We start from the raw sequence: 24,603 nt of genomic DNA, 5'->3' as shown, positions 1-24,603 counted from the left end.
TTTTTTTTGTAACTTCATGGATTTACAACTGAAGGTCTGTAATTATAGTTATTTACGTTAAACGTCTCTCACTAACAAAATTACGAATATAACACAGAACCACATAAAGTGAACATCTGTAATAGTAATACTACTCCATGTCTTTACGCATTTTGATATATTCGTTTTTAATGGTTTTATTAGTTTCGTAAAAATTTTAAGATGTAACACGTAAATTCGATTTAATTTTGGTAAATTTAATATTTTTAAGATTTGGTTAGATTTTAATTTTTCTTTTGTCATTTGAATGTTTATTAATAATCACTGTATTATACAAATTAGATGAGTACTCGCGCACTGCGCGGGTTATCTTTTGGAGATATGAACAATTATATTTTTACTGTCAATATCATATCTTGTATTAAGTAGTAAAAAATGAAAGCACAAACTATGGTGACCAACTTTCATAATATAGATTTATGTCGGCGGAGACAAAAATTTTCTGGAGTTTATAAACCCAAAGAAAAAAAAAACTACAGATACTAAAAGGTTAAAGAATACAAAGATGAAAAAACTAATAAAATACATACCAAACCTAACAAGGAAATCTATTTTCAAGAAGTTCTTGTGCTAATATTTATCAGAAATGCATAAGGACAACCATTAATAATTAAATCTTCTTATAAAGATGTCAAACTGTCAAGAAAGCAGTCTAGGCGGCCGCTTAGGCGCTGTGTAGGCGCTAGGCGCTCAGCAGATGCCTAGACGACCGCCTAAACCGCTTAAAATCATATAATATTATATATATATATATATTTAACTTTTGACTATATATATTTAAAATTTCAAGTTTTATATTCATGTACATAATTATCAACATTCATATGTTATTAATCTAAATTAAATATAAGCAATTTTAACTTTTTGTTTATAATTTATAATTTATTAGTTTGTTTAACATATATTTTTACATAAATTTATATATAATATAATATATTTTGTTTTAAGTTGTAAATGCCTAAACCATTTTAAACAGTCTAAACTCCGATTAAACGTTCTAGTCGCTAGGCGTTGGGTCACCGTCCACAGCACTTTCTTAAACATTGACTAAAAGTAAGAGAACTCCTATACGATTATACGGTGACATTGTAGACAATGTGATACTTCATGTCTAGATAAATGCAAAACCATAAAAGTAGATATCGATCATATATAAAAATGCGAAAGACAACAAAACAAACAATCCAAAACATGAACACCAAACTCGTTTTGGAAAAATAAATTGTTGTGGAAAGAGATATGTTTTGCATTTTATATACAAAATTTGCATAACATCTTCCATGTTGTCCTCTATTATTAGTTCAGACTTCAGAGTCACATACAGTCAGACACAGTACATGAAATTACTAATGATTTATACAAATAGGGTCCATATGACATTGCAAGAAAGAAAAAAAAAATCCTAAAGATGTGAGAAAAATGTAAAACATATAACATTATGAAATAGAAGAATTATAGAAACTACAAAATTTGGTTCAATTTAGTCAATCCATTATATTACAACAATTGTTTTTTTCGAATACCATTTTTTTGTTTCTACCTTAGTGGTTCACAGTGTGTGTGTGTTTGTTTGTTTTTGACCGTTTCAAAATAAAATTCAATTATAGTCCATAATGAAGTCCTATTAATGATTGCAAATAGATTAAAAAAATTTGAACTCAAACTGTTATAATAATTTGAAAAGAAAGAAAGAAAAGTAAAGAGAAAAAAAAATAAAGAAATGAGAGTTTTTGGTTAATTGTTCCCTCCCGTTCGAACATAAAAAACACACTCTTCCCGTAAAAGTCTCTCTCTCTATCGCAGATAGGTGCTTTGTCTCCTTCTTCGATAACTCCGATCACCTAAAAAATCTTTCCTTTCGTTCAAAGCATCTCTCTTTGATTAAAAGACACCACACATATGACATAGCTTAGTTCCTACATTAATTTAATTTTGAGAGTATTCTTGCAATTTCTTACCCCTTCTCCATCGAATTTTAGATCTGGGATTCAATAATTAGGGCTTTTGATTCTGCATTGTCAATGACGAATTCGAGTTTCAGTGTTAAGATCTGAGTATAAAGTTTCGATCTTTTTGATTTTGACTTGGAGGTTTCGATTGTGTGGGTTGGTTAGATAGAACAAAGATTGGGAAAAAAAAACTTGTGGGTCTTGTGGCAATGATGTGATTTTAGCATAAAGTTGTTTGCTTTTTTTTTTGAGAAGAAGATGGGATCTGGGCGGAGCAAATCATGTCGAGGCTCGTCTGTGGTGAGAGGAGATGATGATATCGACGTGGCTCAACCTCCTCCGTCGTCTTCTAGTGGTGGTGGTGGAAGCAGGAGAAGATCAAAGAGTCTTTTTTGTGGTCTTCACTCTTCTTGTCTTGCCTCTTCTTCTACTTCTCACGACAGTGACGATGATAATAATGATGACCAGGTCTGGCTTTTGATTATTTTAATGCAATTTCGATTGTTTTGTGAAATTAGGTCAATTTCATGAGTCTTTGATTTCTTCAGGTGTGTAATGGATGGATGAGGAAGAGTCATGGAAGTGTTTCACGGCGTAGAATTGAATCAAGGAATCAAAGAGATGATTCAGATTGCTATGATAAAGTATTGAAAGATGAGAAGATATCTGAAAACGAAAGGCATTGTGATGAGCTTGATCTTGATGATGACTGTGGTGTTGAAGAGGAAGAAGTAGAAGAAGAAGCTAGTGTAAGCAATGTACAGATGAGAAATGTTAGTGGTTCCATTCAAGAATCTTCTACTCCAGGTCGTGTCTTTTCGCATTTCAAATTCATTCCTGGTAATTTAAGCTCTAGACTTAGCAGAGCTTCAAGCTCAAGATCCTTCAACACTACTTATCCTGTATCTTCTTCTTATCGTCGAGAAGGAGGTGTTACTTCACCTTCAGAATCTGCTGTTAGGCTCACTGATAGAGTCGAGTCTCCGAGGATTCCTGTGATTGACAATGTAGGTAGAGATATTGATGCCATGAGATTTGGGGAAGATGGTAGCTTACGGTCTCCAGGAGTAGTTAATGGTATGGACACTACTTATGCTGGTCTTCTTGATAGAAGACATGTTGTTCGAGAACCTTCCATTGACCGGAATGTTAGATTTAGCAGAACTCTGAGTGTTGGAAGACTCCGTGACAGAGTTCTTCGCCGGTCTTCACTCTCTGATTTCACATTCCGTGCTTCTCCACATCAGGGAGACGAAGATACTGATCTCTTCTCTGGTGGAACCGCAGCAGCAGAGGATACTCCTGTAACTTCAACGTCTATACTAAATCGTTCTGCTTCTACAATTCGAAGGACCTTATTCGGCCTTCATGATCACGAGACACCAGCTCCTCTTGTGAGAGAAGGGAGGTATCAAGGTTTATTAGAACACAGATCAGATTTCCTTGAAAGGAGGAGGAGAATAAGATCGCAGGTTTGAAACTCGTCAATTATCTCTTCCTTAATGTGTCTGGATCAACTGAAGATCTAAACTAACCGATATAGCTGATTCCACAGGTTCGCGCTCTTCAAAGATTAGGAAGCCGGTTTGAGAGTGTCACAAGTCATCATGATAGATCTTGTGTCTTATCAGGTGAAGATCAAGCAGGTCGTTGCACATGCCGTGCCGGTACTACCACACCAGTAACTACCGATGAAACAAATGCAAGAGCTAGCATCTCAAGGATAGTATTGCTAGCTGAAGCGCTCTTCGAGGTAAATACATGTCATTGGGGTTCCCCATTAACAGCTTTTTGCCACTCTATCATTCATTCTCTTGTATCCTAAGGGTTTCAAGTGTATTTTCATTTTAGGTACTTGATGAAATTCATCAGCAATCTGTTGTCTTATCCTCTCAACAACCATCAGTATCATCTATAGGATCTGTTCCTGCACCTAATGACGTTGTGGATTTATTACCGACAAAACTTTATACTAAGTCACAAAGCGAGGATCCGTCACAGTAATGCCTTCTAAATTCTCATAGTTTTATTCTTCTATTGTGGTCCTCAAAAGTGCAGACCTAATGGTTAAACATGTTTTGTCTTATCGCTTTGGAATCTTTAGATGTTACATATGCCTTGTGGAGTATGAAGAAGCAGACACTATAAGGACACTTCCTTGTCGTCATGAATTCCACAAAACCTGTGTGGATAAATGGCTCAAGGAGATTCACAGGTATGATGAATGTGAACTTTTCGCTTTTTCGGTGTACGAGATGATTCTGATGATGCATTTACGGTGATGCAGAGTATGTCCGTTATGTCGAGGAGATATTTGTAGACATGATCCATCATCTCAACAACATTGATAACATACATGATGCTTAAATTCTGATTCTACTAGAGACCAAGAACAATCATGGGTTTTTTTTGTCTGCAGCTGTATCAAAAATGTTGTGTTTTGCTCGTTGTTTGTAGCTTTACAGTGGAAAGACAAATTCATACTTTTGAAACATGTAAACATATGAACCAAATTGATCCACACATGTAAACTCAGTAAATCCATTGATGATGTTGTACGTTTCATGAGCATCTTTTTTTGCTTTTCTATTGTAATTTCTGTCAATGTGGTTACAAGCTAGAAGCTAATATGTTCCCAAACACTTGAACCCTTTACTCGTAAGATTGATTCTTTACTAAAAAGTTTTAAAAAACTGCAAAGACATTTAAAAAAGATTGATGATATAAAATTAGCTTACATTATTGTACGAAGTATTATAGTGCAAATAATTCTTTTTATTCGAATGTAATACAAATTGTATTTTTAAATTTCAAGAACAATATTCCAAAGATGAATAAATTTTTTCAATTTTATACATCAGTATAATAAAATTCTAGTCTTCAGTAGATACTGCAGGACAAGTAGGGTTGCAATTCAGCGATGAACAATCTATGTTCTGAAACGTACTCCTCTCGTAGAACCAATCTCCAACTGCCTTAGCCATTTTCTGAAACAACAAATCCAAAAAAAAATAATGAACAAATAGAAGATAAATTATCAAGTTACAATGCTTCAATAGTATTTATTTTGTACAAGAGAATCAAATGATTACCGTATTGGCGACAGTGGGACCTTTATCGCCGGACCAAGTGGCAGCACTTCCACCTTGGCAATGAGCATGGCATGAGTCTAAGAACAATCCGCTTGTTGTTGCTGCTCGAACAGGTGCCAACGCAGCCAACACTTGGTCTCTATATCCTGAAATTTCATTTAAAACCAACAATCGGTTTAGTCAAGAAGACATTAAAACCAGATAGTATTTGTTTATTAATTCCGGTTAGGCAAAATATACCTTGAACAGTTTGAAGCTGAGCGGCCGTACACTTCTTGAGATCAAGCTTGCAAGTCTTCCACGCTTTGCTTTTATCAACAGAGGTTGGCGCCAAAACGTTCTTGATCTGTCAAGAAAAAAATACAAATCCAAATTAATTCTTTATCACTCGGGTCGATATTTCTGCGAAAAAAAAAAGAATAACAAGAACAAAATCTAACCTGCCAAGAATCGAAGGCAGCATTGATGACGAAAAGTGGTGTTTGCAAGGTCTTTGCAACGTATTGAGGGAAGAAACACTGTAAAAAAAAATTTAAACACAGCGTTAATTATTAATATGATATAACGCGCAAACACGAAAAATGACTTATATCAAGTATATTTTCAGTAGATCTGATTTACCAATTCGGGCTTCATGGTTGAGGTGCAAGAAGCAGGCAGACTCTTTGCAGATCCCTGTAAATAGTGATCAAGATTAGCCGCGATGGGATACATCCCCTCTAATAGAAAAATAATATGGTCGGAAAAGAGAGATATATCGTACGTGGGTTGCTACAACTTTGCCGTAATACGATTGGATGTAAGATCCTCCACTGATATCCTTACTGTTACACCACAAGATTAATAAAGGTGTTATTTTTTTGTTTTCTAGTATGCTATTTGAATTATGCAATTTTATATTTGACTCTTTAGAGATTATTGAATGTTACCCGTGGATGAAGTAACCGGCATCAGAAACACATTTGACCTTAGCTGTTTTAGGGAGGATGGACTTGAATTGGTCGCAATGTAAAATCGCAGCCAATGCTCCGGCTGAACAACCCGAAAGTATTGCCTGAAAATTCATGTCACCAAACATTATTAATTCCAACAACTCCAAAGATTCACATACTAAACTGGAAACATTTTTCAAGTTATGATATTTTCATACGTTTTGAGCGTTGCTCATTCCCTTAGCCATAAGATCATCGATCACAGCACGCCATACCCTAGCACCACGGAAGAACAGCTTGTTCGCCTGAAAAATGTTCAAATTCAAAGTCTTCAAATTATGGAAATGGGAACTTCGACTAATTTTCCCGTAAGGTAACGGTCTAGTGAATTACCGGATCAACAGCTTCAATATCGCCAGTGAAAGATGAACCATCGCAATACCTAACTTTGATTCTATTCCAATTGTAAAAATCTACAAAATACCCAACTCCAATTAAGTCTCATTGCATTATTAACATGAGAAAACAAACCATTTGATTCATTGAACCAAATGGTAAGAGAGAAAAGAGTAATAAACCTGGATTGGTGCTTTGCTTGCCACCCAAGATACCAGAGAAACCAAAGTCTTTGTTCATAAGCTTAGAAGAACCCTTCATTGTACTTTTACGTTGCACGCATGTAGCTATATCAGTGCACCATCCTCCTCCCTAATATTCACATAAATGTATATATTTTAATATATTTCATTATATTTTACACATAGTTTTGGATAATATATGATCAAAGGAAAAAAAATAATAGTAAACTAACTTCCATATGAACGATCCAATTGTTCACTCCTGAGCCAGATCCCTTATCGAAATGGTACGCTGGTGCGCTACCATCCAAACACACTATAAAAGATAAGAGTAATTAGTTTTTTTTTTCCCTTCTGTGAAACATAGTATTTAGTTATAACAATATAGTTTTATCTACCAAATTGATTTTTTTTTTATATAAGTCAGCTACTTAAATTTGGTATGACTTCGCTCCGAAACAAATTACTAATAAACAAATGTCTGGTTATAAAATTTTATATCTTGAAAAGAAAAATGAAAAACAGTTTTGTTTTTTTTTTTTTTTTAATTAAAAATGTATTTTATTCGGATAAAAATGAAAAATGTTTTCAGTGACTTTGGGTCGAGCGGAATATTATTGCTTACCAGCTCCTTTGGCCACCGCGGATTCAAGATATGTGATGGGCACAGCTCTAGCTCCGATCACCACCACGGCTAGCACTAAAAAACTTGACCACAATTGCTTGAGCTTCGTCATTCTGTAACAAAATAAAATAAATAAGTGAAAAATAGTTAGAATAATGAAATCCCAAATAATGTAGAGCGGTGGCCTCTAGCAAAATCTTGAGATAAAGCGATGTGATAGGATCTTATTCGTACATTTGTAATCTATCTATTTTTGTTCAGAAATTAAGTAAAAAAAAAAAAAGAAACGAAAAGTCGTCAACAAATGGTGTTAAAATAAGGCTAACTTTGGTTGTTTCTGTATGCACAAAGACAGTGTCTCAAAATAATAACTTATTGAATTAAGAAACTTTAAATATCACCATTGGTTCATAGGGAGACCAAAAAGTCGGGGAACAAAAATGACCAGTCCATGTGTGTAGTTAGCTGTACCGGTACGTAGTAGTATCACTGTTTACCTCAATTTATCATTACTACTATTTTTTTTTTTTTTTGGGACAAATCATCACTTTATTAGTCAAGCTCAAGACACGATCTATTAAAAGGATTACTTGCAATATTTAATTAATAATCTCTCGTCCCTATATTTACTTATTAGATTGCATTGTATTGAATGCAATTTAGATGGTAGCTTTATGAACCTGTAACGAATTAAAATATACGAGTATTCGAAGATACCCTTCTCGACCAAACTTAAAAACAGTTAAAATGACCGCAATTGTCGCCGTCGGGAGGGGCAAAATGAGAATCATGAACATAATGCCATTTCTATTATTTTAAATTTAATATAATTTGGTTACAACCAAAAATTGAAAGATTTTTGTAGTACGATATTTGGACCGCCGAAAAATTTGGAACAAAGAAATAAAAAAATTAAATCACTTCTTGGACCCAAAAATTTGACAATAAATAGGATTGAAACCATGAATTGCAAGAATCCATGAATTGCAAGATCTTTCGCATCACGATAAGACGACCTTCAATGTTTTCATAATACTTGGTTAAATCCCATAAACTAACTTACAATTAACAAGTAAGAACCTCAACAAACATGGAGCAGTTTCGAAAACATATCTAAAAAGGTATGGTTGAATAAGAAAATCTCAGTTTAGCTCAACATAAAAAAAAAAAAACTTAGTTCTTCGTAGATCAACATGGACAAATTTCTTATCCAAAATAAGAAAATAGAAAGACTGTAAAAAATATATTCTTCTGATAGAAACTTCAGTTTTATTGTAAACAATAAGCTTTACCTTGAGAAATTAGCTCCTCAGATTCTTCTTATTCACGTAGAGGAAACAAAAGGTATTTCTTTTGGTGAATGTAAAATGTGTAAAAAGAGAGGAGTCTTCGAGAGTAAGGTTTTGGAAGTTGAAAGAAAGCCATTGATGTCTTCTCTGTTATATAGATGGATACAGAGAATACCACACGTTGAAAGAAAAAAACTTTTCATATTTCTTTTCTTTTATCATTAAATAATATATAAAGTTTTTTTGTTTCTTTCGTGTATTCGCCAGGCCACGAGACATTCAGCGTTAAAGAGTCTCAAGAAACCTACCTTCGTTGTTCGTACGTAGTAATATGACCTGAATATGACTGACTATTCAGAATCCTGTAAATATTTAGTTAATTAACATTACTACTTTACTAGTTACCACATTTAACTTTTGATCATACTAATATAAATATAGATTATGAATGCACTTTAAAAATGGTTTCAACATGTTGTAAATTGCATGTATATTTTTTTCTGTTTGGGGGTTTATTGTAAATTGTTGTTTAGATTATCTTTTTGGAAATATCTATTAAAAAATAGTTAGATCCGTCTATGGTAATTACTAATTATACGGTAATACCGTAGAATACTAAAAGACAATGGACCTTTCTCTATATCAGAAATCACAATCTATCAATCCACCACGTATGGAGACGAAAAACACATGCAACCACCTACATCTACATCTTTGGTTGGATCAACCATATCATTTCTTCCATCGACAAATCAATTCATTATCATATGCTCTTTAATTAATTGGGTTGACACAAGATGATGGGTCATGAGGAGCTCTTATTTTTTTCTTTTAACTCTCATTTATTAAATTTATTTCATTCTAAATCAAGTAATTTCACGGAATATTCGTATACATTGAACTATTTTTCGTAAAAGATATTTTTTTGTTGCTTAATAAATTATATATTACAAAAAGATGCAAAAATGATATCATTAAACAGAAAATAAATGATTATAGTATTTAACTGAACCACCATTGTCCATTTTGCTCTTCACATGATTATAGATTGGCAAAACATCATAACCGAAATCCAAATAATCGTGAATATCTAGTAAAATCTTGCTAGACCATGTAACTATCTTATTCACTGTTCTACCAACCTATCATTTTACCGTTTTGTGGATAACCAACCAAAACAAAAATATATAACAAAAAATACGAAGATAAACAAACTGAGCATGAATTATTATTTTCTTTGTTACGAAACTCGTCGTGACTGTCATTTTCTACGTAGCACTATTTGGTAAGGTATACACTAGTAAATGACCTATATCGAAATCAAAAACTTATATATGTAACGTCTGGACGGAATCTACCAAACTATTGTAGTACATTTGTAGTTGTACTAACGTCCATATCAGTTCTGCTGAGATGATTTTATCTTCAAAATTTAAAATTTGAAACTACATTACATTTAATTTCTTTCTGCAAAAGGGAAATAATTCGCCACGTGTAGTGTCGTGTCGGTCCTCCAAATGCACCGAACCAAGTTAATGCGGAATGCCAAAAGTTTATGATTTAATGGTAATTTACTTATATTATTCTGACTTTTTTGTTTGTCTTACTCGTCTTCATATTGTATTCCAGTAACTTGATTAAATGAATCATTAGATTTCAAACTTTCACCTAAACGGATTTAGATCTCTTCGTTATGTTATTAAAAACAAGTTGGTCGATATTAAGGTCCAAGTCAAATCATAGAATAGCTTTTTGTAACTATAATCATTGAAATGAACTGGCGGTGGACAGTTTATTCTTTTTTTTTTAGTCCACGGTTTTGGAATTAAAAATATACTAAATTATGACTAGAAACTCGATTATTAACTTATTTTATTCTATTAATAATGGATTTTCCAGACAGAAGTTAATATTTATGTTTGGTAATAAAAGAAATCAAATATTTTTCACTGAAAACATTTTTTGTAATAAATTATTAATTAATTACAAATAACATTATACTTAAAAAAATAGTCAATAGAGTTGTATACATTATATTATTCACTAGAGTTGTGTTAATGATATACTGTATGTTACATGTAATTAGATATGATAATTAGATCATTATGTGTAATAGGATTATATCAAAAATATATAATGATAATGTCATAGCCAATTAAAAGAGAGAGTAAATTTCGAATCATAAATACTCTCATTTCGTTTATTAGTAAAAGCATTTGATAGACGTCATAAACAGTTTCATATGTAGGTGATATAATGAATTGTTTGATGACAAATTTATGATAAAAATAAAAATAAAAATAAATTGTTTAAATTTTGCTGAATAATTTTTGATGGTACCATTTAGATCCTATATGTTTATAGGTATATTCGTATTTATTATAATCACTTTAGCAGACTACTGCAATAAAAGAAGAAAAATATCTCATATAGAATAATGTCTAGGTGATAGGTCTATTATAGTTCGTAGTATGAATTTTGATGTACTAGTATATCTAACTAATAAAAAGGAAATGAATTTTGGAAACTTCATTTACTAATGATGTAAGAGTGAGAGTAGGGTCCGTGCCGTGGGACTAGGAAAATGGGATAAGGAAGTGGCCCGGAAGATCTCTATTACCCACAATTTGCAATTTCAAATTGTTTGTTTTTCACTAAAAGACTCAAAAACGCGTTTTAATAATATAGCCAGGAATGAATGATACAGAAAGCATATGGGTTTTGACTTTTGAGTCATCACGACTTTGTTACATTTATTTGAATAATAATATCACATGATGTTTATATTTATATAATCAGAATATGTGTTGGACCAGAACATGTATACTTATCTATATTTTGTGTTATTTATGTGTACCATTTATATTCAAATTCATTTATTGTATTTTACTGACAAAAAATGATTATGCATAATTTATGATTATGCATAATTAATTCTTGTCAACATAAGTTTCAATATAGTTGCAACAGGTTATTATTATTTCTCAAAATTTGTAGTCCCTTGTTTGTTAAACTAAACAACAATGTTTTTAATTCAGCTATCTTAACGGATTTTAACTAAGGTAGCGAATGATTAGCATGGAAATATTCTAAGTAAAAAGAATTCTATTAAAAATTGAAAATACCATTCTCTTTTGGTTACAAAAACGACTTTACATTTATTCTACAAAAAATGAGGTTTGAATTTTTATTTTGTGAAGTTGTATGAAATAAGAAATATAATGTATAGTAGAGAATTACGATCTATCAAAAAATTTATGTCAACAAAAGAAACGCAGTAGTTTTCAATATTTATCCTAAATTCGTAATCTTTTTTTTTCTTTCTATTTTTCAATCAGTATTTTTATGGAAAAATCAGGTTTTAAACCTTTAAAGTATCACTGGATAGCACTTTAAACCTCGAGAGAATTTTATTAACACTATAAACCTTTAAAATAATTTTACTAACACTTTAAACCTTTAAAATGATTTTACTAACACTTTAAACCTTAAAACCAACTTTCATTTTGGTACCGTCATTAAAATAACGGAATAATAATATCCGTCAACGTGAAATAGTTAAAATATGTTGGTTTGATTTAAATGTTAATCAGTTTTAGTTTTTATAAATAAATATAAAGATAAAAAATAATTTTTTGTTCATCCTCATTATAGACAAAAAATTTACGACGTTACTCTTCACATTATTAATCCTTTTAATAAATGCATCTCACTGGATTCTGAATCAAATCGATTGACTTCTTATCGGAAACCAATAAACTTCTAAATATGTTATCGTCTTCAATTTTACATTTTTCAAATATTTTAATCTTACCTCTGATTCTTCATTTTTTTGCTTTGATATATTTTTAATTTTTTTTGTATCAATCGTAATAAATAATTAAATTAAATTAATTAAACAAGTATTTAAATCAAACCAACACTATTTCACATTGACGGATATTACTGTTTCGTCATCTTTTATGGCGGTGCAAACAGGAATGTTAATTTTAAGGTTTAAAGTGTTAGTGAAATCATTTTAAAGGTTTATAGTGTTAGTGAAAAAATTTCAAGGTTTAAAGTGATACTCTATAACACTTTGAAGGTTTAGAATGTGATTTTCCTGTAATTTTATTATATAGCTTTTGTGACTAGTAGTAGTGGATATGCTTCCGTTATATAATATAGGATTTTAGAATTTTTTTTTTTTAAAGTATAAAATTCAAGTTTTTATACAACGTTTAAATTAAATTTTTACGAGTCTTGTTTATAATTAATTAAACCTTTTAAAATAAAACATTTTTAGTCTACATATTTTTAGTTAAAATATTTTATATATTGAAAGGGAAGAAGTATCATTTAAAAAATCATCTATTAGTGCAAAGAAAAAAAGGCAACAAAATGAAAATCATCATGGGTTTATGTGTTTTTTAAGAAAAATAATTAACGTCAGAGAAAAAATTTACTTTAACGTAAAAGAAAAATATAATAAGACAATGAATGCTGGAGATCTTTTTGCGGATTTCTATTCTTGTTAAATCATCGTCGATTTTTTGGGACGATGCCCGTCAACCTTTACTTCCAGGTGACAAAGTGACAATTGACTGTCTTCGAGAGATTAGGCAATGCAGGTGATTCTCCCACGGTCTCAAAGCTACTTCCATTGTCGGTTTTCGAAAGATTGGGGTCTCATGCCTCTAGTTCTAGTCCAATGAAAGGCACTCCAGTCTATGATTATTCTGCTCAGGGAGCAGCTCACTTTGTGAATCATTCTGCTTCTATAGCAGCAAAGACTCCAGTTGGTAAGCTTGGAGCAACATTGAAAGAAGGGTTGATGGTTAATTCCAACCTTTCGAAGTCCATATGAGGATATTGAGCTGGAACTGTCAGGGGGTGGGGAATACCCCTACAGTTCGACACCTAAGGGAAATACGAGGTCGGTACTTTCCCGAGGTAATATTCCTCTGTGAGACCAAAAACTAGAGAGGATACTTAGAGAACGTTGTTAATCACTTTGGCTATTCTGATTTGCATACGGTTGAGCCGATAGGGAAAAGTGGAGGTCTGGTTTTGATGTGGAAGGATACAATCTCAGTCAAAGTTCAACAGTCAGACAAAAGAATGATAGACACTCTAGTCTCATGGCAAGGTAAAGATTTCCATCTGACTTGTATTTATGGAGAACCGGTCCAAAGTGAAAGAGGAGATCTTTGGGAGAGACTTTACCGGATTGGAACAAGTCGTAGAGGGCCATGGATATTGACGGGGGATTTTAACGAACTGGTTGATCCTTCAGAGAAGTTAGGAGGGCCACTCAGGAAGGATGCTTCTTGTGAAGATTTCAGAAGGATGCTGTCGGCTTGTGGTATGTGGGAGATTAAACACTCCGGATATCAATATTCTTGGTTTGGCAATAGGAACGATGAGCTGGTGCAGTGTAGGTTGGATAGAACAGTTGCCAATCAACTCTGGATGGAATTGTTCCCTCAAGCTCAGGCGGTTTATCTCCAGAAAGCTAGCTCAGATCACAGCCCTTTGATCACATGTTTGATGGGGGAACAATGGAAGAAAAGAGCTGGGTTTAAATATGATCATAGATGGTGTTCGAGGGAGGGTTTCAATGATCTATTAGCAAATTTCTGGAAGGACATGGCGAGTACAATTGCGAGACTAATGATGGAGAAAATAGCAGAGTGTCGAAGGTGTATTTCACGCTGGAAAAGAGATAATCAACCAAACTCTACTAAGAGAATTCAAGACCTCTATAATCGCATTGATCTAGCTACTCGGCAAAATCCATTAAGAAGGGATGAGATTCTCAGTTGAAAGAATGAGCTGAATTTGGAATACCACAAGGAGGAACAGTTATGGAAGGATAAAAGTAGATTGACATGGCTCAATAATGGGGATAAGAACACCAAGTTCTTTCATGCAGCGACAAAGAACAGACGGGCTCAGAATAGAATCCAAAAACTGATCGATGAGGAAGGACATGAATGGTACAATGATAAGGATCTTGGGAGAGTTGCGGAGAACTACTTCAAACTCCTCTTCACCTTGGAGGATGTTGGCCACAAAATTGGAGATAAAATAGGCTCAGGCAACCAAATTTCACAGGCTCAGAATGACCAACTTTTGAAGCCAGTCTCTATTGAGGAAGTAAGAAGAGCAGTCTTCCAGATCAACCCTAGTAAGTGCCCATGACCTGATGGAATGACAGGGCACTTTTACCAACAACATTGGGATGTATTGGGTGAACAGCTCACATCTATGGTTCAGGATTTCTTTAGGACAGGCATGATGGAGAAAGAAATGAATAAAACCAATATATGTCTGATCCCAAAGAGACATAAGTCGGTGAAGTTGGCTGATTATAGGCCGATAAGTCTAAGCAATGTCATTTACAAAATCATCGCATAGGTCATGGCCAACCGTCTTAAGAAAGTATTGCCAGTGGTGGTGTCGGACACTCAAGCAGCATTTATCCAAGATCGACTCATCTCAGACAATATTCTTGTCGCCCATGAGCTTATCCACGCACTCAACTCGAACAACAAGTGCTCAGAGGAGTTCCTTGCCATGAAGACGGATATCTCTAAGGCGTTTGACAGGGTCGAATGGGCATTCTTACAAGACTCATTGAAGCTGCTGGGCTTCTCAGATCATTGGATAGGCTTAATCATGAGCTGTGTAGGGTCGGTTCAGTACCAAGTTCTGATCAATGGCACTCCTTTTGGTGAAATTATCCCAACGAGAGGCATAAGACAAGGTGATCCATTATCTCCTTACCTCTTCGTTTTGTGCTCTGAAATGTTGGTGAGAATGCTAAAGCAAGCAGAGCATGAAGGCAAGATTACAGGCTTGAAGGTTGCTAGAGGAGCTCCACCAGTGTCCCATCTTTTGTTTACTGACGACAGCATATTCTACTGCCAAGAAAAAGATGAGGAGATACAACACTTGATCAGCATTTTGGAGGAATATAGCATTGCCTCAGGTCAGAGGATCAACTATCAAAAGTCAAGCTTATATTTTGGGAAACAAATTCCCATGGATCGTAGAGTGACCATTAAGAACTTGACTGGGATTTTTGAGGAAGGAGGGGATGGTTTCTATTTAGGATTGCCTGAGGCTTTTGGAAGCTCAAAAGTTCACAGTCTGAATTACCTCAAGGAGAGGCTCAGCCAAAAAGTATCAGGATGACATCACAACTTCCTATCCCCTGGAGGGAAAGAGATCCTCCTCAAGGCGGTAGCCATGGCTCTACCAACCCACACGATGGCTTGTTTTAAACTTCCAAAGACAATCTGCCAACAGATGACATCGATCATGGCTGATTTCTGGTGGAAAAATAGTCAGGATTCTAAAGGAATGCACTGGAAGTCGTGGGACCAACTAAGTAAACCGAAGCAAGAGGGTGGATTAGGCTTTAAGGATATTGAAGCTTTCAATATTGCTTTGCTAGGCAAACAACTCTGGAGGATGTTAACACAACCACACACCTTAATGGCGAGGATCTTCAAGAGTAGATATTTCCGCAAGTCCAATCCACTCCAGGCGAAATTAGGATACCGACCCTCATTTGCTTGGCGGAGCATTCATGAAGCTCAAGAATTAATCAAGCAGGGGGCAAGAATGGTCATTGGGGATGGTGAAACAGTTGATATTTGGCGTGATCAGTGGCTACATTCCAAACCAGCTCGAGGTGTCATGAGAGTCAATCAGCTTCCCTCACACTTTTATGATGTGGTATCCTCACTTTCTAAAGTGAGTGATCTATTACTAGAGTCAAAAAAAGAGTGGAGGAGAGATATTATGAACTTAGTTTTTTCGGAAGAGGATAGAAGTTTGATGGAGGACCTTCGACTAGGAGGTAGGCATAAAGCTGATGGCTACACTTGGGACTACACTCGAACATGACATTATTCGGTGAAATCTGGGTATTGGGTTTTTACCCAAATCATACAAACTCGAAATCGTCCTCAGGAGGTTACTCAACCAAGTCTGCATCCTTTGATTCACCAAGTGTGGAAAACAGAAGCGAGCCCCAAAATTCAGCATTTCCTATGGAAATGTCTGACTAACTGCATCTTGGTTGCAAAGAACCTGTCGTATAGGCATCTGGCTAAGGAGGATGGCTGTTCTCGATGCCCCAATAAGGAAGAATCCATTAACCATCTTCTCTTTCAATGTACTTATGCCCGACAGGTTTGGGCCCTCTCTCCTATCCCTGCTCCTCCAGGTGGAAATTGGGTTGATTCCTTCTATGCAAATATGTATCATGTCCTAAACATAGCGAAACAACATCCCCAGACTGATGGCCTAGACAAGATTATTCCTTGGAAATGCTGGGAGCACAAGCGGTTAGAAGGGCAAAGTCAGTCATAGAAGTGGAACTAGAAGCAATGAGGATGGATATATCAATGATGTCTAGATTAAATTATGATCGAATCATTTTCGAGTCTGACTCTTTGACGGTGGTTAACATGTTGAACAATGAAGAAAGTTGGCCAACTTATGCTCCTACACTTCAAGAGATCAAAGAATTGCTTCCAAGATTCTTAGAGGTAAAACTTATATATTCTCCAAGAATTTGTAATGGTGTGGCTGATAGGGTAGCAAATGAGTCTCTTTCCTTTTAGGATTATGATCCTAAGTTATACTCTGTAGAGCCATTATGGATCAAGCATTTTCTAATGGTGGATAAACCAAGTGTAACATGAATTGGTGAATGGACAAGTTGTTGTTGAGCCAAAAAAAAAAAAAAGTGACAATTGACAAACAAACTAGCATACCTATTTTTCTAATTCATTTATTAACTGTACAATTTCATATTTTTGTAAGAGACTGATGTAATTTTTTTAAATAATAAATCTATAAAAATTAACATAATCATAATGACGATGGTAAGATTGGTTAAGTAAATTTTTGTAAGAAACTGATGTAATTTTTTTAAATAATAAATCTATAAAAGAGTGTAGAGGGCTCTGTCTTTTGGGTTAAGCTCTTATTTTTGTTATGTTTCCAATTTTTGGTTGTTCTTGCAACATCGATTGTTTCATTTATATTAATATTTCAAGAGTTAAATAAAAAATCTATAAAAGTATAATCATAATGATGATAGTAAGATTGGTTAAGTAAATTTTTGTAAGAGATTGATGTAATATTTTTATAATAAATCTATAAAAAATAAAATAATCATAATGGTAATGGTAAAATCGGTTAAGTAAAAAACTAAAGCGAACACATAAATGAAAATAATTTTAAATCAGTTAAAAAGATGAACAAAAGGCAAGAAATTTGCATATCAAAATTATGAGAACGCACGATTAACAATTTTTTTTTTTATGTATGAGTACATTAAAACATCATATTGTTGAATTGCATGGTTATTTTTCAACATATCATATATATTGTAGTCTTAAACCAAGTTTAATGATATTTTTGATTGTCACAATAATCCAAAATTTATATTATTACATAGTACAAATCTACAACTATTTTTTAGAAGTTTCTATTATATATAAATTTTTTTATTCTTAGAAGGCTTAAAAACCGAAGCCGGTCGCAAACCCAAAAACAACAAAAAACAGCAAATATAACTTATACATGCTATAACAAAAAACTAAGAAGGATACCACCTACAAATGGCTAAAGGGAGCCTTGGAGTGTAAAGAAAACTCACATGTTCTGAAACAAGCTAAATCAGGTAGCCAACATGGATATTTCAGGCTGCACAGAGTGTTGAGCCCTCGCAAGAGGACCAAGAAAAGCTCTAATAATCATTTGGATATCTTTTTAAAAGTAGGAGATCTAGTATTAGTTAACAAAGTGAATCCGAAGGTTTCTTTTATTCCAAATGAAATAATGGAGGTTTGATAGATGAGTTTGATGATCAAATATACGTTCTTGTTTGTGGAAGCTGAGATCAACCACAAAAGTGAAAACATAAATTGACTAGGAGGAGACAACCTAGCTCTGGAAGTGAAGAATCTTCAAACCTCAAAACTGAAACCACATTCGAAGAACAAGTGATCCCGACTTCTCAATCGATCCCTTGTGTGCAATCTGTTTCAAACCACCTCCTTCATATAAATGCATGCTTTTTCTTTTCTTGAATTTAAAATTTTATTCAAACAAAAAAAAAACCTTTTGTACAACGAATGCTTCTGTGTATTTGAAAAAAATTGAAAAGAATGTTAGAAATTTAGAAAATGAATGAAAAAAATCGAAAAAATTGTTAAGAAGGGTGTCGAGTGGAAAACCACAACTGTAAGCCACTGGCATAGCGTTGGTCCCCCATGTCCAGGATAGAGCTCAGCCGGTTTCGAACATTCTTGTCAAAGTGTTTAATAAGTAAAGCTGGCGGAGACTGGGGCTCAGCATGTCGCCTGCCATTTCTCTCCCGCCATATATGATATAAGGTGGATTGGAAAACATACCAGAACAGAAATAGATGCAGGCTGGGGATTGAGTGATATGTTAGAAGCACAATCAATTGATTCCACTCTGTTGAAAAGTGGATGGTGAGAAGAGGTAAGGCTAAGTCCTTCCAAACGCTAGCAGCGTGGACAAGAGAAGAATAAATGATCTCTTGTCTCCTCCATTGTCTCACACAAGCCACACCTGCTGTTTTGGCACACCATCCTTAACCCAAACTAATTTATGCCAAGTAATTGAAACACCAACAAGATGTAAGGCCAACCATACGTTTTGACGTCTATAACTTGTTTGAAGGAGCATGATGGCACAAATTCCAATCATGTTCTCTACATCCGGCACAACACTACACTTTAAATTATAATTACAACTTGTTTTGTGTATTCTTGAGAAAATACGAAAAAATAGAAACTTTGTATTATATAGAAAAACATATATATCAGTAGCATCTAGGCATGTCAATATGGGCCAAAGCTCGCGGGCCAGCCCGACCCAGCCTTAAAAAACACAGGGCTCGAGCTTAAATATATATGTCCAGAAAAAATCAAGCCTTTCGGGCTCAGCCTGTTTGGGCTATAGGGTATTTTAGGCTTAGCCCGACTAGTCTCGGGCCAGTCCGAAAAGCCCTTTAACAAATATATTTGTACTTTTGTGTTAACGTTTTTGTTTGATTGCAATATTTGATTAATGATTTATTGTAAATAAAGTTTTAAACTCTAATCATAGTTTTCATATTTTCCTAATAACCTTATTTAATATTTTTAAAATTTTTCTCTCGATATTTTATATGAATTATATATTGTTTATTTGGTTAAAGTATTAAAATTTTATTTAGTTTTAAACTTTTTCTTGTAAATTAAGTTGGTTGTAATAAATATAGATAAGTTATTAAAATTTTGATTGATTTGTTTTATAATGCATCTTTAAACACTGCTCTTTAAGGCTTATAAGTTTAAATTTTCGATCTTTAACATAAGTCCGGAAAAGCTCGAAAAGCCCTGTAGCCCTGTTAAGGCCCGGCTCGGACTTTGAAATATAGGCTCGGAAATATTTCGGACCGGGCCGGGCCGGGCTCAAACATATGCGAGCTTTACGGGTTTCGGGCCGGACCAGCCCGATTGACACCCCTAGTAGCATCCTGATTTTTTGTATATAGCGATGCGTAAAGATTCAACAAAAAATAGTTTGCATAAAAATATATAAGATTTTTCAAAAAAGATTGAAGTGTTTTCAAAGAATGTTTGCTAGTATTGATGATCATAGTAAAATTATACTCCCTCTGTTTCAAGATATTGGATGTTTTAGCCTAAACATGCAGATAAAGAAATGATAACTTTTTAAAAATTTAACTAATTCTAAACAAGACTGCAGAATATAAAACCTGAAAATATTCTAAAAGTTGCATAAAAACTTGAAAACATTTTGTATTGTAAAACAAAAATACTTGTCTAAAACATTTTATATTATGAAACAGAAGGAGTATAGTTTTCATAAATACTACTAAAACGTTGATGTTATATTTACGTATGTTAGAAAATGAGTTGCTTATTGATAATTATTAGTCTATTGTTGTTTAAGCTATCAAACTTTAAAATACATTTTATGTTGAGACTATCTTTAGCTTTGACCTTAACTTATGAATTGTCGTTTCCATTTATAAAAATTTATATATTACAGTTTTTTCATTCCGGTCATGAAATCCTCTTGAATCTCTCGATAACCTACTACGTAATAAAGTGGTTAGGGATTAGTCAAAGAGCCTTCTCAGCTCAATATTAAATTTGTATACTGTTTTTATGTTTTATGAAGATCACTTTGTTATCCATTAATGAAAGAAAATATTTAATACCAGAGACTAACGGTAAATATAAATATATTTTGGCCTTTTCTCGTATGATGAATTAATTATATAAAGCGTTGTTTGTTGACAAAAAAAAAGAAATATACGATTTCAATATATGAAAATTAAAGTTTGACTACTCCATAAAAAACATTTATTATAAAACGTCAATTTTGAATTTTGTCTAAAAATAATCAAAACAATATTTGTAACTTTAGACTTAAGATATACTCAAATAAAGCTTTCCTTATCGCACAACGTATAGTTTTGTAATGATTAGGCTCACAAGGCAACATATATTTGCTATATATATATATATGTTGATCAATACGTAACATGGAGATATATAATACCATTTGAAAGATTATCAATCTTCTTGTTAAGTAACATCTGACGAAAGAGAAACACACACAATGTCAAACAGTTGTCCGATCCTTGGTCCTAGGTGTGAGTTATGTAACTGCTCAGGCAGTGGATGCCAATCTCAATTCCCAGGTAATGTTCATCTATTACGTTTTTAGTTTTCTACATATCATAACGTGGATTGAGTTGTGAATCGTGTTCAAATTAACTCGAGTTTGATTTTGCTATTTTTCTTTTTTCAATTGAATACCAAGTTTGTATGTCAAGCTGTCAACCATACTAAATCGTGTTTCAATTGATGAGTCATTTCAGAAAAAAGAGAGAAAAAAAGAAGAACTAAAGATGAAACCGAGTGTAATTCATGAGTTTCAATAATGTTCCGATTTATATTTGAAAAAAATAGATTTGATTAAGTACATCCTTGTTACTTTTTCTAAATTAATTTACAATTCTACTTTTTCCTTTGGATTGGATTCCACAAAAACCGACATCAATTAACTTGTTTTGATCGAAACTACGGTGGACTATTCAAAAAAAAAAAGTTAAAAATTTTCAATCCGAAACCTAATTAAAAAAACCCTAATTGACCAAACATTTGTTTTTTTTTGAAAACTTGAAAACCATTAACCATGTATAATATTAATACCAACGACTAAACATTTGTAGTTGGTGTGCATGTGTGTAGGATTGAAAGTGGAGTGGCCAGAGCTAAAAGGAGTGAGTGGACTTCAAGCAAAGGCAACGATAGAAAATGACAATCCACGTGTGACAGCTTTCATATACCCTGAAGGTGTTTATCTACCATCCATCAATTGTTGCAACCGTGTCGTTCTCTATGTTCCAGCCGACGATTGTCCCAATGGTCCTGTCCTAAACCGTCCAATCGTTGGATGAGTCTACTACTATTTTGTTGTTGTTCTTTTCATAACTCAAGTTTTTCATCTTGAGCTTCAATAATTTTTGAAGTATGTTATACTTCCTTCAGCTGTTCTCATGAATAATAAAATGAAATTTAATTAAGAGCTAATATTTATAAAATCTTGTCTCATTAAGGGTTATATATATTCTATACGCTATAAGATCTTCAACAATTTAAATGTTATGTTGAAACCATATTGTTAATTTTTAAAAAATAAATGCATATACTTTTACTCTTAATAAAATAAAATATATTGAATATGCCTCTTATCTAGCATAAATAATTTGTTAAATTAGATTTCCGTATAAGATTTTTTTTTTAATAGAAAATCTTGTCCAGACCTCCAGATAAATGGTCTTAAAACTAATAGTAATGTGATGTGATTTGATTAATTTCTTACAAAACAATGTCATATTTTATAAAGTGGCTTTTCAGTTAATAGTAAAGATATATACAATGAAAGATATATTATGGTTATTTTAATCAAATGGAAAGCTTACAAAAATTTCTTGAGTTGAAAGATATATTAACATGTTTTAAATGGTTACTTTTATAGGTTTTTTTTTCTTCTGAAAAGTTTCTTTCTCCAACTTTTTTTTTTGTTATTATTAGAAAGTTAGAAACTATGCTACCACTGATATGAGGTGTGATGACTCTCTTAGGATATGATTTTTTTCGTGGCAATGACAATACGAATAATATGAAAGCTGAGGCAATCACGCGAATGTCTGCATTTCGCTGTTTGGAATCAGAGCCGTGTCAAGACGAAAATATATGATATGCCACTTCAAAAAAATGCTCCAATTCAATACAAAAAGTTGTGTGCAAAATTAAACACCATTGTTGTTGAACGAAAATAAAAACAATATAACTAAACAAACCAACAAAAAATTAGTTTTAAATATTTTTCTTTCTTTTTTTTTCCAGAAATTTGTTAACTAAATTTTCAAAATCAACTTTCTAACCAATTTTCTCCAAGCAACAACAATTTCTTACAAATGTAAAAATAATTTGGATGAAATTATTTAGGAAAACAGAATAAATAGTATTAAAAAGTTGAAAACTTGAATAATTTTACTTTAATATAGAGAATTGGATTAGTGAGAGACACGTCGAAAGAAAACTTTGTTTACTGAGTTCTGTCAGAAAAGAGGCAAAGAGACTAACAGAAAAAAGCGATATAAAAATATATATATATATATATATGTTTGTTTACTCTAACTGTTTAATAATTTTTAAAAACCTTAATTGTTGCAGTAATTTTTTTCTAATTACTTAATTAAAACCAGCCCAATATTTGTTTCATATTAATCTATTATTAACAAATTATAAGGATTTACTTCGTGGTACACCACGGGACTATTCGTTTTCATAAACTATTTAAATAGGTTAGTATACTAATATAATCATGTTTTTTAGTTAGTTAATATAAATATTACAATATTATATATATGTTGTTGTATTTGAAAAATTTATTCCATAGTAAATTTCTTTGTTTTGTAATCAATGTTACACTGTTATATATATATTTTAGTGTTTTTACAATAATTAACAGTACTTGTTAATAAAATTATATGGGTTGACTTTAAAAGAACAATAAATAAGTGTACTCTCAAAAAATACAATGAACTATGATTAAAATCAAATTTGCTAAAATAACTATATTAAAAATTACATCTGTATTTGTAAATATATTTAGATTTTAAATAAAAAAAAGTTTTTGTATTTTTAATATATCTATATGTCCGTAACATTATTAAACTATAATAGAATATATTTAATTTATAAAGAAGAAAAACCTTTATACAATTTCTATAAACACAAAATATAACAAATATTTGTCGGTTCTCTATTCCAAATGCATGATTGTCTCCATGTTAGTAGATCCTAAATAGTAATCAACTATGTATGACTTTAACGGGTTGTTTTGTCTCCAAGTAAATAATCCACCTGCGATTCACAAATCAGTTGATGGATCAGTTTGGACTCACACCGAAGATTACAAAAGCTTCCAATACTTGAGTATATAAAGATACAAAAGTTCACACAACAAATGCAAATACCTTAAAACCCACAAAAGCAATTATAGTTAATGCTCTAGAGTCAAGATTGAAATTAAAAGAAAAAAAACTGCCACATGATTTATCAAACGAAGAATGACATATATATCAAGAATGACATATTTTGCAGGAGCTGGCTGGGTTTGTACCAAGCCGCAGGATCCGATGCCAAGTATGGGAGCTACTAACTTTCGAAGGAGTCTCTCCCCCCTACACGCTGAAGTCGAGGCTTTCATTTGGGAAATGCGCTGCATGATCGGACATGATTACCATGACGTGGCGTTTTACTCAGACTGCGCTGACTTGGTGAAGATGGTGTCTTCGCCAAAAGACTGGCCGGCGTTCTCCACTTATCTTGAGGACATCACGATGGACAGGGAGGAATTTTCTTCTTTTTCCTTATCTTTTATTCCTAGGACTGCAAATGTAAAAGCGGATCTCTTGGCACGCTGTGCGCGCACATCTCCGCATAATGTTCTGTATGTAAACAATTTCCCTCCG

General features: G+C 33.0%; 3 protein-coding genes across 3 annotated transcripts; 2 read left to right on the top strand and 1 right to left on the bottom strand.

The window, feature by feature from the left end:
- LOC104771743 lies at positions 2,241-4,559 on the top strand (the record flags this gene model as incomplete). The annotated part of the gene is given in 6 exon segments (XM_010496319.2): positions 2,241-2,456; positions 2,537-3,460; positions 3,544-3,741; positions 3,840-3,988; positions 4,093-4,203; positions 4,276-4,559. Coding segments are annotated over 6 exon segments (1,653 nt in total). The 3' UTR covers positions 4,337-4,559.
- On the bottom strand, positions 4,746-8,634 carry LOC109124411 (pectin acetylesterase 11). The gene is made up of 13 exons (XM_010496318.1): positions 8,508-8,634; positions 7,216-7,328; positions 6,824-6,906; positions 6,591-6,720; positions 6,406-6,485; positions 6,231-6,317; positions 6,010-6,134; positions 5,844-5,904; positions 5,702-5,755; positions 5,521-5,598; positions 5,321-5,426; positions 5,081-5,226; positions 4,746-4,975 (listed from the first exon to the last, which is right to left on the bottom strand). Exons 2-13 carry the CDS (start codon positions 7,325-7,327, stop codon positions 4,862-4,864), a joined length of 1,176 nt encoding a protein of 391 aa, XP_010494620.1. The 5' UTR covers position 7,328; positions 8,508-8,634; the 3' UTR covers positions 4,746-4,861.
- LOC109131329 (inhibitor of trypsin and hageman factor-like) lies at positions 21,088-22,139 on the top strand. Its single transcript, XM_019242171.1, has 2 exons — positions 21,088-21,255; positions 21,809-22,139. Exons 1-2 carry the CDS (start codon positions 21,174-21,176, stop codon positions 22,015-22,017), a joined length of 291 nt encoding a protein of 96 aa, XP_019097716.1. The 5' UTR covers positions 21,088-21,173; the 3' UTR covers positions 22,018-22,139.

The sequence above is a fragment of the Camelina sativa genome, chromosome 20 (genome assembly GCF_000633955.1).
Source record: "Camelina sativa cultivar DH55 chromosome 20, Cs, whole genome shotgun sequence".
NCBI lineage: Eukaryota > Viridiplantae > Streptophyta > Magnoliopsida > Brassicales > Brassicaceae > Camelina > Camelina sativa.
Note: the sequence above shows the minus strand (reverse complement) of the source record. Positions and strands in the feature narration are given on the sequence as shown.